The 13,738-nt window shown below is 43.0% G+C and overlaps 1 protein-coding gene across 3 annotated transcripts; it reads left to right on the top strand.

Moving 5' to 3' along the window:
- Positions 1 to 10,830: 10,830 nt before the first annotated feature.
- LOC125192952 (uncharacterized) lies at positions 10,831 to 13,655 on the top strand. Of its 3 annotated transcripts, none has more exons than XM_048090634.2 (2): positions 10,831 to 10,959; positions 11,426 to 13,478. In XM_048090634.2, the coding sequence occupies exon 2, from the start codon at positions 11,432 to 11,434 to the stop codon at positions 13,466 to 13,468; it is 2,037 nt and encodes a 678-aa protein (XP_047946591.2). In that variant the 5' UTR covers positions 10,831 to 10,959; positions 11,426 to 11,431; the 3' UTR covers positions 13,469 to 13,478. The 3 variants fall into 3 exon arrangements, with proteins under 3 accessions (XP_047946591.2, XP_047946592.2, XP_088912267.1); XM_048090635.2 differs by having other exon boundaries at positions 10,867 to 10,959; positions 11,430 to 13,655; XM_089056141.1 differs by lacking the exon at positions 10,831 to 10,959 and adding an exon at positions 10,967 to 11,135 and having other exon boundaries at positions 11,426 to 13,655.
- Positions 13,656 to 13,738: the final 83 nt, after the last annotated feature.

Below are 13,738 nucleotides of genomic sequence, written 5' to 3'. Positions count from 1 at the left end.
CTCACGGATCGTCGAAAGATCTCGGTCGTCAGACACACAGAATACCTCTTCAAAACCCTCAACCACGTATACTAAAATTAGCACAGGGAAGTAGAGATCGATCCCACAGAGATGAATGCGCAATAAACAGGTTCAAGGACTTCGGGAACTATTTTTGGGTTGGTTGCTGCCACGCAATTTGGGTTGAGGAAATTGAACTAGACTTGGAGTTGAAATCTGCTACGCTAACATCTAGATCTAGACAAAACAGAAATCATGCATATAAACTGGAACAACGGGACGATCACTAGATCTAAGAAAACTATTTCCTAAATTACCTAGGCCTGGGAAAACAACTGACGTGGGGACCATTTACTAAAAAGGTAAAATACGGATGAAAAGCTGAAAAACAACTAACTAAAGTACTAACTAACAGCGACATCATCTTCTCCAACAATTTGCATAAAACATCCAGTATAAACAGAGATAGGACGTGAATCGAAACAAGCAGACTGAATTTAAAGCAATAAAATCGAAGAATAATTTAACATGAGCAGATCTGCGACTACTAGACGAAGTAAAATAGAAAGAGAGCAGAAAACTCAAAATCATGCACAACTCGGTTTCCCCTGTTCAGATCCACACTTCGGATACTAAATCCACTCCGGATCCAAGCATCCGAAACAAACTCCGACCAAAAGTACATCCATAGCTACAGATTCGCCAAACAACCACAGATTAACAACAACAACACAGATCCACAACCTATTTCCCAGATCAAGCACATAAACATCCAAAACAGAGAATAACATTCAACTTTTGAAATTAAACCTCAAAGGCACAGAATCAACGTAAATCAACACAAAATAACACCATCATGACATAAACTAAATGCATAGAATATCGGTAAGTAGCCAGCAACCAATCGACTTCGAAAACGATGAAGTTCGACGGAATAAGAGTGCAAAAACTGAATGTAAACTGATTGTATCTTCGCCCTCCGTGAGGACGGTGTTACCACTAACTTTCTCCGAAGATGACCCCTGACTACCCCCGAATTCCCATTTTTCCCAAGTGTGTGTAAGTGTGTGAGCTGAGAGCAAAATCATGTATATCTTGTGTGCTGCATGCTCCTCTTTTTATAGGCTTAGAAGTGGGTCCAGCAGGGTGTTAGTCTTCGTTACCCTCGGCTTTGGACTTCCTTTGTCTAGCCATTTTTCTCTTCAACTCTGCTCACTTTCCTTCGCTAGTCCATTGCCTCCAGCTGTTCCTGGATCTAGCGATTCCTTCACACACCTGGCTTAAAAATTGCGTTAGACCCAGTAAAATAAAGTGTTTTTCACCACATAACTGATGCATGAAATTAGCCTTATCAAACTGCTCACACTTAAACCATACTTGTCCTCAAGTATAAAGACAAGAAAAGGAATAAGGCGAATTTCAACGCATGGTTATCCCCTGACCGACTCTTTAGACTCTAACTTAACACAGACTCCTAGACCTAAACATAACTGACGCACAAATAACAAACACATTAAAATAAATGAAAACACATAGACACATATGCATGAGCTAGCTTCAACTTTTAGGCAACCGTCCCCACAAGATCAAGGTCAATCCAACAGGCTGCACTTCTTCAAATTGGCCCATTCCCTTCTTCTACCTAATCAATCTGTCAGTTCGTCAAGATAGCCTTTCACTTCCCCAATTGTTGGATTCACTCGATCACTCATTCCTCACCAGGGATGTTAGGACCGATTCTCTCATAAGTTATTGCCATACCACTGAAGCGTCGGGTTATGAGAGTTTTCTCCTTTTTACACTTCGTTCTCCCCTTTTTTTACTGGGTCAGGTTACTATTGCTTCCTGCCCTTAGACATATTTCCCCTGGACTTCGTCCAGCTTATACCTCCTTTTTTTTTATTTCTTAAATTTTTTTTTTCTCTGGACTTTGTCCAGCTTATTCCTCCATTTCCCTCTTCTCTCCTCTGGACTTCGTCCAGCTTATAACTCCTTTACCTGGACTTCGTCCAGCTTATACCTTCATAACCCAATTTCCCTATTTTTCTCCTTCATGACTCTTCTCACTAAGCATTCAGTGGTGGCTCCATTTACATGTGTTAGCTCAAAATTATTTTAGGCTTATAACTCGCTCTTATAGTGGGGCTTCACAACTAAGTAAGCTAAGGCATCCTCTATCGTTCTTACTTCATCCAGATTGACTTCGGCTTATTAAAGGAAAATGCTTCTAAGTTGAAATACATCTTATTTTCAATTACTCTTACTAAGGAGATCCTGCCGTATTATATTCACCAACTCATGCGACACAAATGAAACCTAGACTTAACGACTCCTAACATGCTGAACAACTACACACATTGACTCCCTTCCCCCTCCCACTTCACTTTAGCTTGTCCCCAAGCCATCATCGTGAAGGGGGGAAACATGGTAGTCAATTCAACACACAACAAACAAATAATAATCATATAAAACTTCTCACACTTAGACCGAGCATCGGGCTAAGTGGGAGAAGACACAATAAACAGAAAACATAAACTTCTCACACTTAGACCAAGCATTGGGCTAAGTGGGAGAAGGTAAACACATATAGCAAATATTCACAGAGACACAGATAATAACAAAGACATAAAAAAAAACAGATATAACGGAATGCAGAAACTAAAAGTTACTTGGTCATGTGGGTGATTCACTTCTGGGTCTGGCTCCCTCGAGAGCCAGATTGGGGTGGGATCCTGGGTCGGGTCATCTTCACTTTCTTTTTCGCCGGCAGCTCCGGCTCCTCTTCTTCCTTCTCTTGCTCTGGTTGATCAGACACTGGTTTCTTTAACATCAGGGACTTTGACTTGGATGGGATTAACACTGGCTTGGACGCGGATGGGGTAACCACTTGCTTGAGCGGGTGCGGTGGTCGCTGAACGGAGGAACTGCCCTGGCCTGGTTGCTTGACCTCGCTGCTGGACCCAGGAAGCATCTTCGACTGGGTCAAAGGGAGTGTCTTTTCCAACCATTTTAACATCTTCATTATTAGCTCCACAGCCTCCGTCATCCGCTCGTTCTGCTTGGCTGACTTCACCGCCAAGTCCGCAATATTCCCCCGCAGGGTCTTCACCTCTTCACGATTCCCGCTCAATTCTTTCCTTATCCCTCCAAGCTCTCTCACCATCTCCTTTCGCATCACTTGCATTTCCTTCCTCATACCTTGCACGTCTTTCCTCAGCTCCTCGACCTCTTCACTTGGCACAGCCTCCACCGCCTCCGTCTCCGCTTTCACCTTGTTTCCTACCTCGTAGAAGAAAGTTTGTTTGCCGTGAGCTTGGAGTAACCCTTTTTTGAAAAAGTATTCAACACTGAAAGTCTCCGGGGGCTCGCACATCACGACCAAGGGAGCGGTTTTGGCTATCTTCATGTCAATATTCCTCTGGAGGTAGGCGCCTAGGAGATGACAGGTATACATATGTCGAGCAGGGTTGCTTGTCATTTGATGACATGCTTGAGCCAACCAGTAGCCTAGATGCACCTTTACGCCTTTCGCCATGCACCAAGTGAAGTAGAGGTCGGTAGTTGTCAGGGCTGAATTTGCAGTTCCCATTAGGTTGTAGCTGATAAACGTCTGGGAAAAACAGAGGATTCGGTCCTCAATGTGAGAGGCCTTGGAGTAGCTGGACTTAAACGCCCCTGCCTTGGAGTGGGTGACTAGTTCCCATGCTGCTTGCACTTTGAATCCTGGCGTGTTCTTCGGTACGCCAACCATCCTCTCATTCCATATGCCTTCATCATCCTCAGCCTCGGTAAACAACCCCATCCTCAAAGACCACTCTCGGATGCTCATTTCATGTTCTTCGTTTAAAAGCCTGAATGTGATGGAGTCCGCGTCGAGGTCAGAAGTGTTCTTTAGTCGGAACGTGTGGTGGCCTTAGCTTCTATCCATTTAGACACATAGTCTACTGCAACCAATATATATGTGTTCCCACAGGATGATGGAAACGGTCCCATGAAGTCCATCCCCCACACATCGAAGATTTTGCAGACAATCACCAGTAGAACCCACTATCCAATACTTTCCTTGCTGTCTTCCTTGGTCCAAAGTGACCTCCACATGCCAAAGTGTGGTAATGATTCAACACATCTCTTTGTTCCCATTCGGGAATGCATCGTCTTATCACTTGATCCGAACACATCTTCCATAAGTAAGGATCATCCCAAAAGTAATATTTGGCTTCACTTTTAATTTTCATCTTCTGGGCCCGGGGTCTGAACTTGGCACCTCTCCCGTGACCAAGTAGTTTGTTAAGTCAGCAAACCATGGTTCTGCGTTAAGTGTTCGCTTCCCCTTGTCGGATTCTCCTAGACCGGTTAATGCCAAAACTACCTCCAAACTGAACTGTCTAGGAAAATCCCCTAGATAATACAAACGCTCTTCAGGAAAAGCATCGGGTATGGCCTCTTCTGTTTCCCCTTGAATTCTGCTCAAGTGATCGGCTACTCTATTCTCCGTTCCTCTTTTGTCTCTCACTTCCCAATCAAACTCCTGCAAAAGCAACACCCAACGGATTCTCTGCTTAGACTCTTTCTTAGCCAGTAAGTACTTTATTGCTGCGTGATCTGTGAAGACTATAACCCTCGACCCAAAAAGATAAGGTCGGAATTTTTCGAACGAGTAAACGACAACCAACATTTCCTTCTCTGTGGTATCATAGTTCTTCTGAGCTTGATTTAGTGTCTTGGATGCATAGAAGATCACATAACTTCTTCCGTCTATCTTCTGCCCTAGGACAGCTCCCACAGCGAAATCACTCGCGTCGCACATTATCTCAAAGGGGTGATTCCAATTTGGCGCCCTGATTATTGGTGCTGACACGAGTCTGTCCTTGAGCAACTGAAATGCCTTCTTGCATCCTTCGTCAAAGACGAATTCCACATCGTTGTGCAACAAATGAGTGAGCGGTTGCGCGATTTTCGCGAAATCCTTGATAAACTTCCTATAAAATCCCGCGTGACCCAGGAAGCCTCTAACTTCTTTTTGGTTCGTGGGGTAAGGTAACTTTGATATCACATCTACCTTTACCTTGTCCACCTGTATTCCTCTTTCAGAAACCACGTGACCCAGGACAATACCTTCAGTCACCATGAAGTGGCATTTTTCGAAGTTCAAAACTAGATGCTTCTCCTGACATCTTTTTAATACTAGGTCAAGGCTGGCCAAACAGGTGTCGAACGAATTCCCGTATACGGTAAAATCATCCATGAATATCTCAATGCATACTTCAAGCAAATCCGAAAAAATACTCATCATACACCGCTGGAACATTCCTGGTGCGTTACACAACCCAAACGGCATTCTTCGGTATGCATACGTACCAAAAGGGCACGTGAACGTGGTCTTCCCTTGGTCCTCCGGGTTAACGTAGATCTGGAAATAACCACTGTATCCATCAAGGAAACAAAAATACTGTTTGCTAACCAATCTTTCTAACATCTGATCAATGAAAGGTAGGGGGAAGTGATCCTTCTTCGTGGCCTCATTCAACTTCCTGTAGTCGATGCACATCCTCCACCCCGTCACCAGAGTGGGCACCAATTCGTTCTTGTCATTCTTGACAACCTGTATTCCAGACTTTTTGGGCACCATATGGACAGGACTAACCCACTCACTGTCCGGAATGGAGTAGATGATCCCTAGAGAGAGCAATTTCAACACCTCCTTCAGAACTTCCTCTCGCATGTTCGGATTCAGTTTCCGTTGTGCGTCTCGGTGAGCCTTCGCACCTTCTTCTAGACGGATGTGATGCATACAGAGATCAGGGCTGATTCCTACTAAATCAGAGAGGGTCCACCCTATTGCTTTCTTGTTTCGCTTGATCACTTCCAACAATTCCTTCTCCTGTTCCTTGGTTAAGTTACTGTTGACTATCACTGGGAAGGCCTTATTCTCTTCCAAGTAAGCATACTTGAGGCCTGGTGGGAGTGTCTTTAGTTCCTTCCTCGTGTCATTCATCTCTTGGGGCAAGGGATTTTTTTCTGCAATATCAGGTAATGTTTTCTTCCCAGAACCAGGAGAATTCTCCAGGCTAGCCACATGGGCTGATCCCCTTGACCGAGCTGACTCGGGATTTCTGCAAAACTCCATGATGGTCTCTGTTAGTTCCTCATCTGTCAATTCCGTTGTGTTCATTGCTGCACACCACCCTACAACTTCTCTGTCGATTAAATGGCTCAACTCCGAGTTGTCAATCTGTTTTTGTATCAATTCCGTCTCAAGATATTCTTGAACCAGGGGGTTAATAACATCTATAGCATACAAATTCTCAACATCTAATGGTCTTTTCATTCCCTCATTTATGCTAAATGTATATTTTTTCCCATTATAATCTAAACAAATTGTTCCATCGAAGACATCGATAATGGTCTTAGCAGTGCGCAAGAATGGTCTCCCTAAAAGCACGCCACTCGACTCAGCAGACTCATTATCATTCATTTTGATAACATAGAAATCAGCAGGATATATAAAATCATGCACCTTGACTATGACATTTTCTAACACACCTTCAGGACAAATGCAAGTTCTATCTGCTAACTGGATTACCACCTTGGTGGCGACCATCCTAACCCCTGTTAGTTTCTTGTAGATCGAAAGTGGTAAAACATTTATAGACGCCCCTAAATCACACATAGCATGCTCGACTCTGATATCTCCTAGAGAAATGGGTAATGTGAACATACCTGGGTCTGTGCATTTCGAGGGCATCCTTCTCTTTTGTATCACAGCAGACACGTTCTCCCCGATCACAATTTTCCCGTCTGGCTTGGTCTTCTCTGCTATGAATTCCTTGATGAACTTGCTAAAGGCAGGCATCTTCAGGGCTTGCAAGAAGGGCAGGTTGATTTTCAGCTTGCTAAAAATCTCCATGAGGTCCTCTGTATCATCCTTCTTTTTCTTTGCTTCCCCTCGGTATGGAAGCGGCTTTGCTCGCTTCACCGCATTCGTGGAACTCCCAGCCGGGGTTTCGCCAGCTTCCCTACTTCTTTCCTTACTTACTAACTCAGGCTCTGGATCTAGGAAAAAATGGATCAGCTGCTCGAGGTAAAGATCCCCCTAAATCTCCTTTCTGGAGGTCATCCTGAACAGGAACTTCTTTGGGTCTAGGGCTATCTCCTTGAAACACCTGACTCTCCTTCCCTTTACTTGCCTATGCGGGTACTTCTTCGTCGATCTCCAGTGTCGGTCCTTCATAGCCCCTCCCGGATCTCAAGGTGATGTGACTAATGTTTGCTCGGTCGGGTGGCTTGACCGTGGCAGGAAGTTTTCCTTCATTACCCCGCATTTCATTCAAAGAAACCGCGATCTGGGACAGCTGTTTTGCCATCATGTCCATGGCTGCTTTGTATTCCGACTGAGCGTCTTGCAATTTGTGCATCACGTCGTTGTTGGAATGCAAGTTATTCTGCATGAACTGGTGTGAATTCACTAGGTCGTGGACCATGTCATCCAAACTCCTTTGTGGTCTGGAGTTGAATTGATTAGAATTTGATCCTTGACCTTGGTTCTGTCCTTGGGTTTGCCGATAGTTCCCCTGATTTCCTTGGTGGTTATTTAACTGGTTGCTAGACCCTTGATTCCCTTGGTGATTTGGTTGGGAACTCTGATAGTTCCCTTGGTTATTCCTCTGGTGAGGTGGCACATAGGATCTCCCTGGATTGTTCTGATTCATGTTTCCCCAATTAGTATGGTCTTGATTTCTGTACCCCAGTTGCAGTTGCCCCTCTTGATTTCTCCCCGACCAGTTGGACTGCCTCTCTGGAGGGTGTGCATAATTTGTGAGCTGCAGTGGGGGCGACTGACTTTGATCATTGTCAGTACATCTAAAATTGGGGTGAGTCCTCCATGGGGCCTCCTTTTGTCTTCCTTGGTTCCAACTTCTATCCGGATTCCAGCTTCCCATTGAATTTGCCTGAGCTTGGCACTCCCCTTCACAAGGTTGACCGTAATAAGGTTGAAGTTGCCTTTCCTCTGGACCAGGGGGTTTCTCATTTTCCGATGGAGCATGAGGGTTGTACTTCTCAATTGCATTCAACAGTGCTTTCTCCAATTTATCTATCCTGTCCTCCACTTTCTTGTCATCCTGTTCTGTTACTGCATTGGCCGATCCCCTTCTCAAAATGCTCCGCGGGTTATCATAGGCCTTCTTTGCCTCGATCAATCTTCCAAAGTTTCTCTGGCTTCACTTGCTTTATTCTTGGTAAAATTTCCCCCGCTCGAGGAATTCATCAAGTCTTTTGATTCAGGGTTTGCACCTTCGTAAAACAGATAGTAAGTCTCTGCTTCAATCATCCTATGGTTCGGACAAGCATCCAACAGTCCCTTGAACCGGGACCAATAAGAGCTCAGAGACTCATCATATTCTTTCTTGCACTCCTGGATCTCCTTCTTCAAGGCATTTGTCTTGTTGGACGGGAAAAAATAATCCAAGAACTCCAGCTTGAAGTCCTTCCATGTGTTGATCGAGTCTGGTGGGAGCCTCAGCAGCCAAGTATTAGCCTCCCCTTTAAGGGCAAACGGGACTGCACGCAAACGGTAGTCCTCCTCAGTCGCCTCGCTGGGTCGCTTTTGAATGCTGCACAACTTACTAACTCGTTTAGGAATTCGTAAGGACATTCGTTCCTTCGTCCAGAGAATGTGGAAAAAACTCCGAGCACATTTGTCTTGATATCAATAGACCTCCGGCGCGGGTTTGAGACTATGGCATGGGCGGGCTCACCGTCTAGATGCGCGGTGAGTGAACCTATCTCCGGATCGGGATCCACTAAATGTGCCATATTTGGGTCTTCCTCCTCCTCAGTCTCGGAATGCTCTGTTTCTGTGGACGACTTTGGGTCCTCTTCTCCTGACGAGTTCCACTCCTTCTCACTTTCTGATTCGAACGGAAACGGGTCTACTGTCCTTAACCCTGATCTGGTGGTGATAGTGGACGTAGACTCCTTGACCTGCCACTTGTATCGGCCGCTTCCTGACCCAGATGAACTAGCCCAACTTCCAGAATGGAAGCCCGTGTTCATAAACTGTCAAGAAAAACAAAATAACAGAAATTAAACTATTTACACCAAATCCTCAAACGCAATAACAATTAATGCCATCCATCCCCGGCAACGGCGCCATTTGAAGCTGCTGATGTTTAGACTGTGTGCACAGTAAGGAATATCAAGCTTCCTAGATCCAGCGAATCCACTAGATCACAGGGTCTAGGAACTCACGGATCGTCGAAAGATCTCGGTCGTCGGACACACAGAATACCTCTTCAAAACCCTCAACCACGTATACTAAAATTAGCACAGGGAAGTAGAGATCGATCCCACAGAGATGAATGCGCAATAAACAGGTTCAAGGACTTCGGGAACTATTTTTGGGTTGGTTGCTGCCACGCAATTTGGGTTGAGGAAATTGAACTAGACTTGGAGTTGAAATCTGCTACGCTAACATCTAGATCTAGACAAAACAGAAATCATGCATATAAACTGGAACAACGGGACGATCACTAGATCTAAGAAAACTATTTCCTAAATTACCTAGGCCTGGAAAAACAACTGACGGTGGGGACCATTTACTAAAAAGGTAAAATACGGATGAAAAGCTGAAAAACAACTAACTAAAGTACTAACTAACAGCGACATCATCTTCTCCAACAATTTGCATAAAACATCCAGTAAAAACAGAGATAGGACGTGAATCGAAACAAGCAGACTGAATTTAAAGCAATAAAATCGAAGAACAATTTAACATGAGCAGATCTGCGACTACTAGACGAAGTAAAATAGAAAGAGAGCAGAAAACTCAAAATCATGCACAACTCGGTTTCCCCTGTTCAGATCCACACTTCGGATACTAAATCCACTCCGGATCCAAGCATCCGAAACAAACTCCGACCAAAAGTACATCCATAGCTACAGATTCGCCAAACAACCACAGATTAACAACAACAACACAGATCCACAACCTATTTCCCAGATCAAGCACATAAACATCCAAAACAGAGAATAACATTCAACTTCTGAAATTAAACCTCAAAGGCACATAATCAACGTAAATCAACACAAAATAACACCATCATGACATAAACTAAATGCATAGAATATCGGTAAGTAGCCAGCAACCAGTCGACTTCGAAAACGTTGAAGTTCGACGGAATAAGAGTGCAAAAACTGAATGTAAACTGATTGTATCTTCGCCCTCCGTGAGGACGGTGTTACCACTAACTTTCTCCGAAGATGAACCCCTGACTACCCCCGAATTCCCATTTTTCCCAAGTGTGTGTAAGTGTGTGAGCTGAGAGCAAAATCATGTATATCTTGTGTGCTGCATGCTCCTCTTTATATAGGCGTAGAAGTGGGTCCAGCAGGATGTGAATAGTCTTCGTTACCCTCGGCTTTGGACTTCGTTCGTCTAGCCATTTTTCTCTTCAACTCTGCTCACTTTACTTCGCTAGTCCATTGCCTCCAGCTCTTCCTGGATCTAGCGATTCCTTCACACACCTGGCTTAAAAATTGCGTTAGACCCAGTAAAATAAAGTGTTTTTCACCATATAACCGATGCATGAAATTAGCCTTATCAAACGGTGAAAGGAATGTTTTTATCACGTATCTATATTACTTATTTATGTAAACTGTAATACTTTCTCTTATAACTTGAGAACTCAACTTCCAAATTAATTTATAGATTTGGACTATTAGTGATTATGCTAAAGAAATGAGGCCTTGCTACAATATTATAGCCATTTAATTAAAGTAATAAGATAGTATTTATTTGTCAAATTTGTAAGTGGACCTTTGCGACGCATCGCCATATCGATTGGGGGTTTTTATTTTGTTTGAGTAATAAAATTATAAAGAGAATTAGGCGAAAATCCCATATTCTGGTTCAGAGATTTTACCACACGCCGCCGCCTCTACACTGCTGCGCCACACTAGGTTACGAATCAATTTCGAAATTCAATCTCTTTTTCTATTGGAAAATTGTTTTTCGGTTAGGTTTTCCCTTTGCTCTTCTCCATCTGCTGCTTACGTCGATTCGAGATAAAATTCCTTCAAAGGATTAAGAGCTACTGTGGATTTCATCTCTATTTCTGTTGGAAAATTGTTTTTTGGTTAGGTTTTGCTTTCCCTCTTCTCTCCCTGCTGTTTATGTGGATTCAAAATAAAATTACAATTTTTTTTCGGTAATGTATTGCGATTGAGCTGGATCAACGTTAGAATTTAGCGTAATGATTATTGATTATTGAATTCATGTAGTTTAATTACTAGGTGCTTTAGGAATTCTTAGTTATCGGGGTCATTATTTGTGTTTTTTCCCATGGATTATCCTCAGGGAGAGCTTTAGCTGTATGGGTTTCGTTTATGAATTTGTTTCTTAGTTTCTATGATTTCTCATCTTCAGCTAGGCATGGATGAGGAAGGTCCAGTTGTTAATGTGAACCAGAGTAATGAGGAGAGAATCAGGCAGAAGAAAAAGGATAAGAAAAAAAGTGCCAAAAGCGAAGTAGAGGGTTATAATGTTGATACTGTGAAAGCAGCTCCAACATCTGAGAATCAATGTATTGCTGAACTGAACAAGGATCATAAAGGGGGCAAAGAAAAGAAGAAGAAGGAGAAGAAAAACAAGGGAGCCGATGATGCTAAGGCTGACATGAAGAGTGGTTCTAGAAAAAGTGAATTAAATGTAGTATCTGGTGAGAATGGTGGTGGATTAATGATTGATAAAGCTAAAAGGGACGGGGAGAGTTCCAGTGGATTAGCACTGGATAATGCTGAAAGGAAGAGAAAACAAAGAGAGAAGAAGGACAAGAATGAGATTGTTGAGACACATGATACTGGCGAAGTAAAGAGGGGTGCGAGTATCAATTGGCAAGAGGGAGAAAATGCATCGGGAGAAGTGAGCGGCCAAGAAGTTATGAAAGAGAAGAAGAAGCAGAAAGTGAAGAGAAACGACGGTAAGGTGGGAGAGAAAGATGGAGATGTGATCCGAGGGGATAGTGAGAATTGCATGGTCAATGCCGCGGAGATTAGGAAGGAAAAGAAGGGCAAGAAAAAGAAGAAGAATGACTGTTTTGTCATGTCAAGAGACACTCATACTGACAATAAATCTGGTAAAGTTGGTTTATCTTTAAAAAGGCAGGAAAATGTGTTGTATGATGTTGAAGATCATACTCAATCAATAAATGAAGATGTTGCTACCAAGAATAATCATGAAAGGAAGAAAAAAAAGAAGCACAAAAAGAAAGAACACTACAAAGATGATCTGCCTCCTATTCAGCAAGAGCATGTAGATAGTGACACCAATAGTATTCTGAATACACTAGAAACACAAAAAAAAGAAGCAGAGCTTACCAACAAAAGGAAGAAAAAGAAGTCCAAACTTTCCGAAAATGGTTCTACTGATGAACGAGACAATGAAGATGGATATGCAAAGAAAGGGAAAAAGAGAAAGTCCAGTTTGGTGGTGAAAGGTTCAGATGATACTTTACCTAGCAAAAGTAATAAGAAAGTCCGATTTTCTGATCAAGATGAGGTATTTCCTCTCCCTCCTGAATCAAATACTGAGGAGGGTGGAAAGAAGGACAATCTGGTAAGAGCCAAGCGGTTCACACCTGAAGAAGATGAGATTGTGAAAGGTTCTGTTATGAAGTACATAGAGGATCACGAGTTAGGTGATGAAGGTGTGAACATGATCTTAAACTCTAGCAAGCACCCTGAACTGAAAGGTTGCTGGAAAGAAATAGCGTCTTCCATTCCATACAGACCATATAATGCTATTTATTATCGTGCTCGGATTTTATTTATGAGGTCTGAGAGCCGGAAATGGACTCAAGAAGAGTATGACATGGTTTTGAAATACCAGGAAGAGCATGGTAACAAGTGGAGGGCCTTGGCAGATGAACTTGGTAAACATACATGGCATGTGAAGGATACTTGGCGCAGGATAAAGTTACGTGACAGGAAGAAAGGAAATTGGTCACAAGAAGAGTATCAGAGATTATTCGATCTGGTGAATACTGATCTGCAATTGAAACTTTCTGAAGAGAAGAGGTCCAAGCATGGAATGTTGCGGGACAATATTGCTTGGACTGCAATTAGTGATGAGTTATCCACTCGAGCACAAGCGGCTTGCTGTTTAAAGTGGTACAATCAATTAACATCACCTATGGTAGCTCAAGGTGTATGGGCTGATTCAGATGACTATCGTCTGCTAAGTGCACTTTATAGCCTGGATGCAACTTGCATGGAAGATGTCGGATGGGATGATCTTATTGATACCAGAGATGGAGATTTATGTCGAAAGCGTTGGAACCAGATGGTTCTACATCTAGGTCACATTGGAAATAAATCATTTGCTGAACAAGTTGAAGTATTGGCTCAAAGATACTGCCCACATCTTCTTGAAGCAAGAGAAACCTGGGATAGCAAACCACGGGTTCCCTGATCTTCCCTTCTGTATCTGTGGAGTTTGAAGCCTGATGTCAGAAGAAAATCACCTCTGAAGGTTTTTGTCTTTCCATTTCTCTCTAGTCTCAATGGTTCTTGTATGCTTGTCTGTCATCTTTTTGTTTCAGCCTCGGAAAATCCTACATGCAATGACATATATGGAAATTTTTTCGCCTGCATTTAAATTCTGTTTGTTGTCTAATCATATCTTTGCCTATAGAAAATCAACTTTCAGTGGATTTGGGTAAGGTGTGTAATCAAATAATAA

This window comes from Salvia hispanica, chromosome 4, assembly GCF_029641045.1.
Source record: "Salvia hispanica isolate PSC_SH4W2 chromosome 4, Shi_PSC_v1, whole genome shotgun sequence".
Taxonomy (NCBI): Eukaryota; Viridiplantae; Streptophyta; class Magnoliopsida; order Lamiales; family Lamiaceae; genus Salvia; species Salvia hispanica.
Note: the sequence above shows the minus strand (reverse complement) of the source record. Positions and strands in the feature narration are given on the sequence as shown.

Excerpts from the sequence above, each read along its gene's own strand:
- LOC125192952 (XM_048090635.2), top strand. The coding sequence starts at position 11,432 with ATGGATGAGGAAGGTCCAGTTGTTAATGTGAACCAGAGTAATGAGGAG.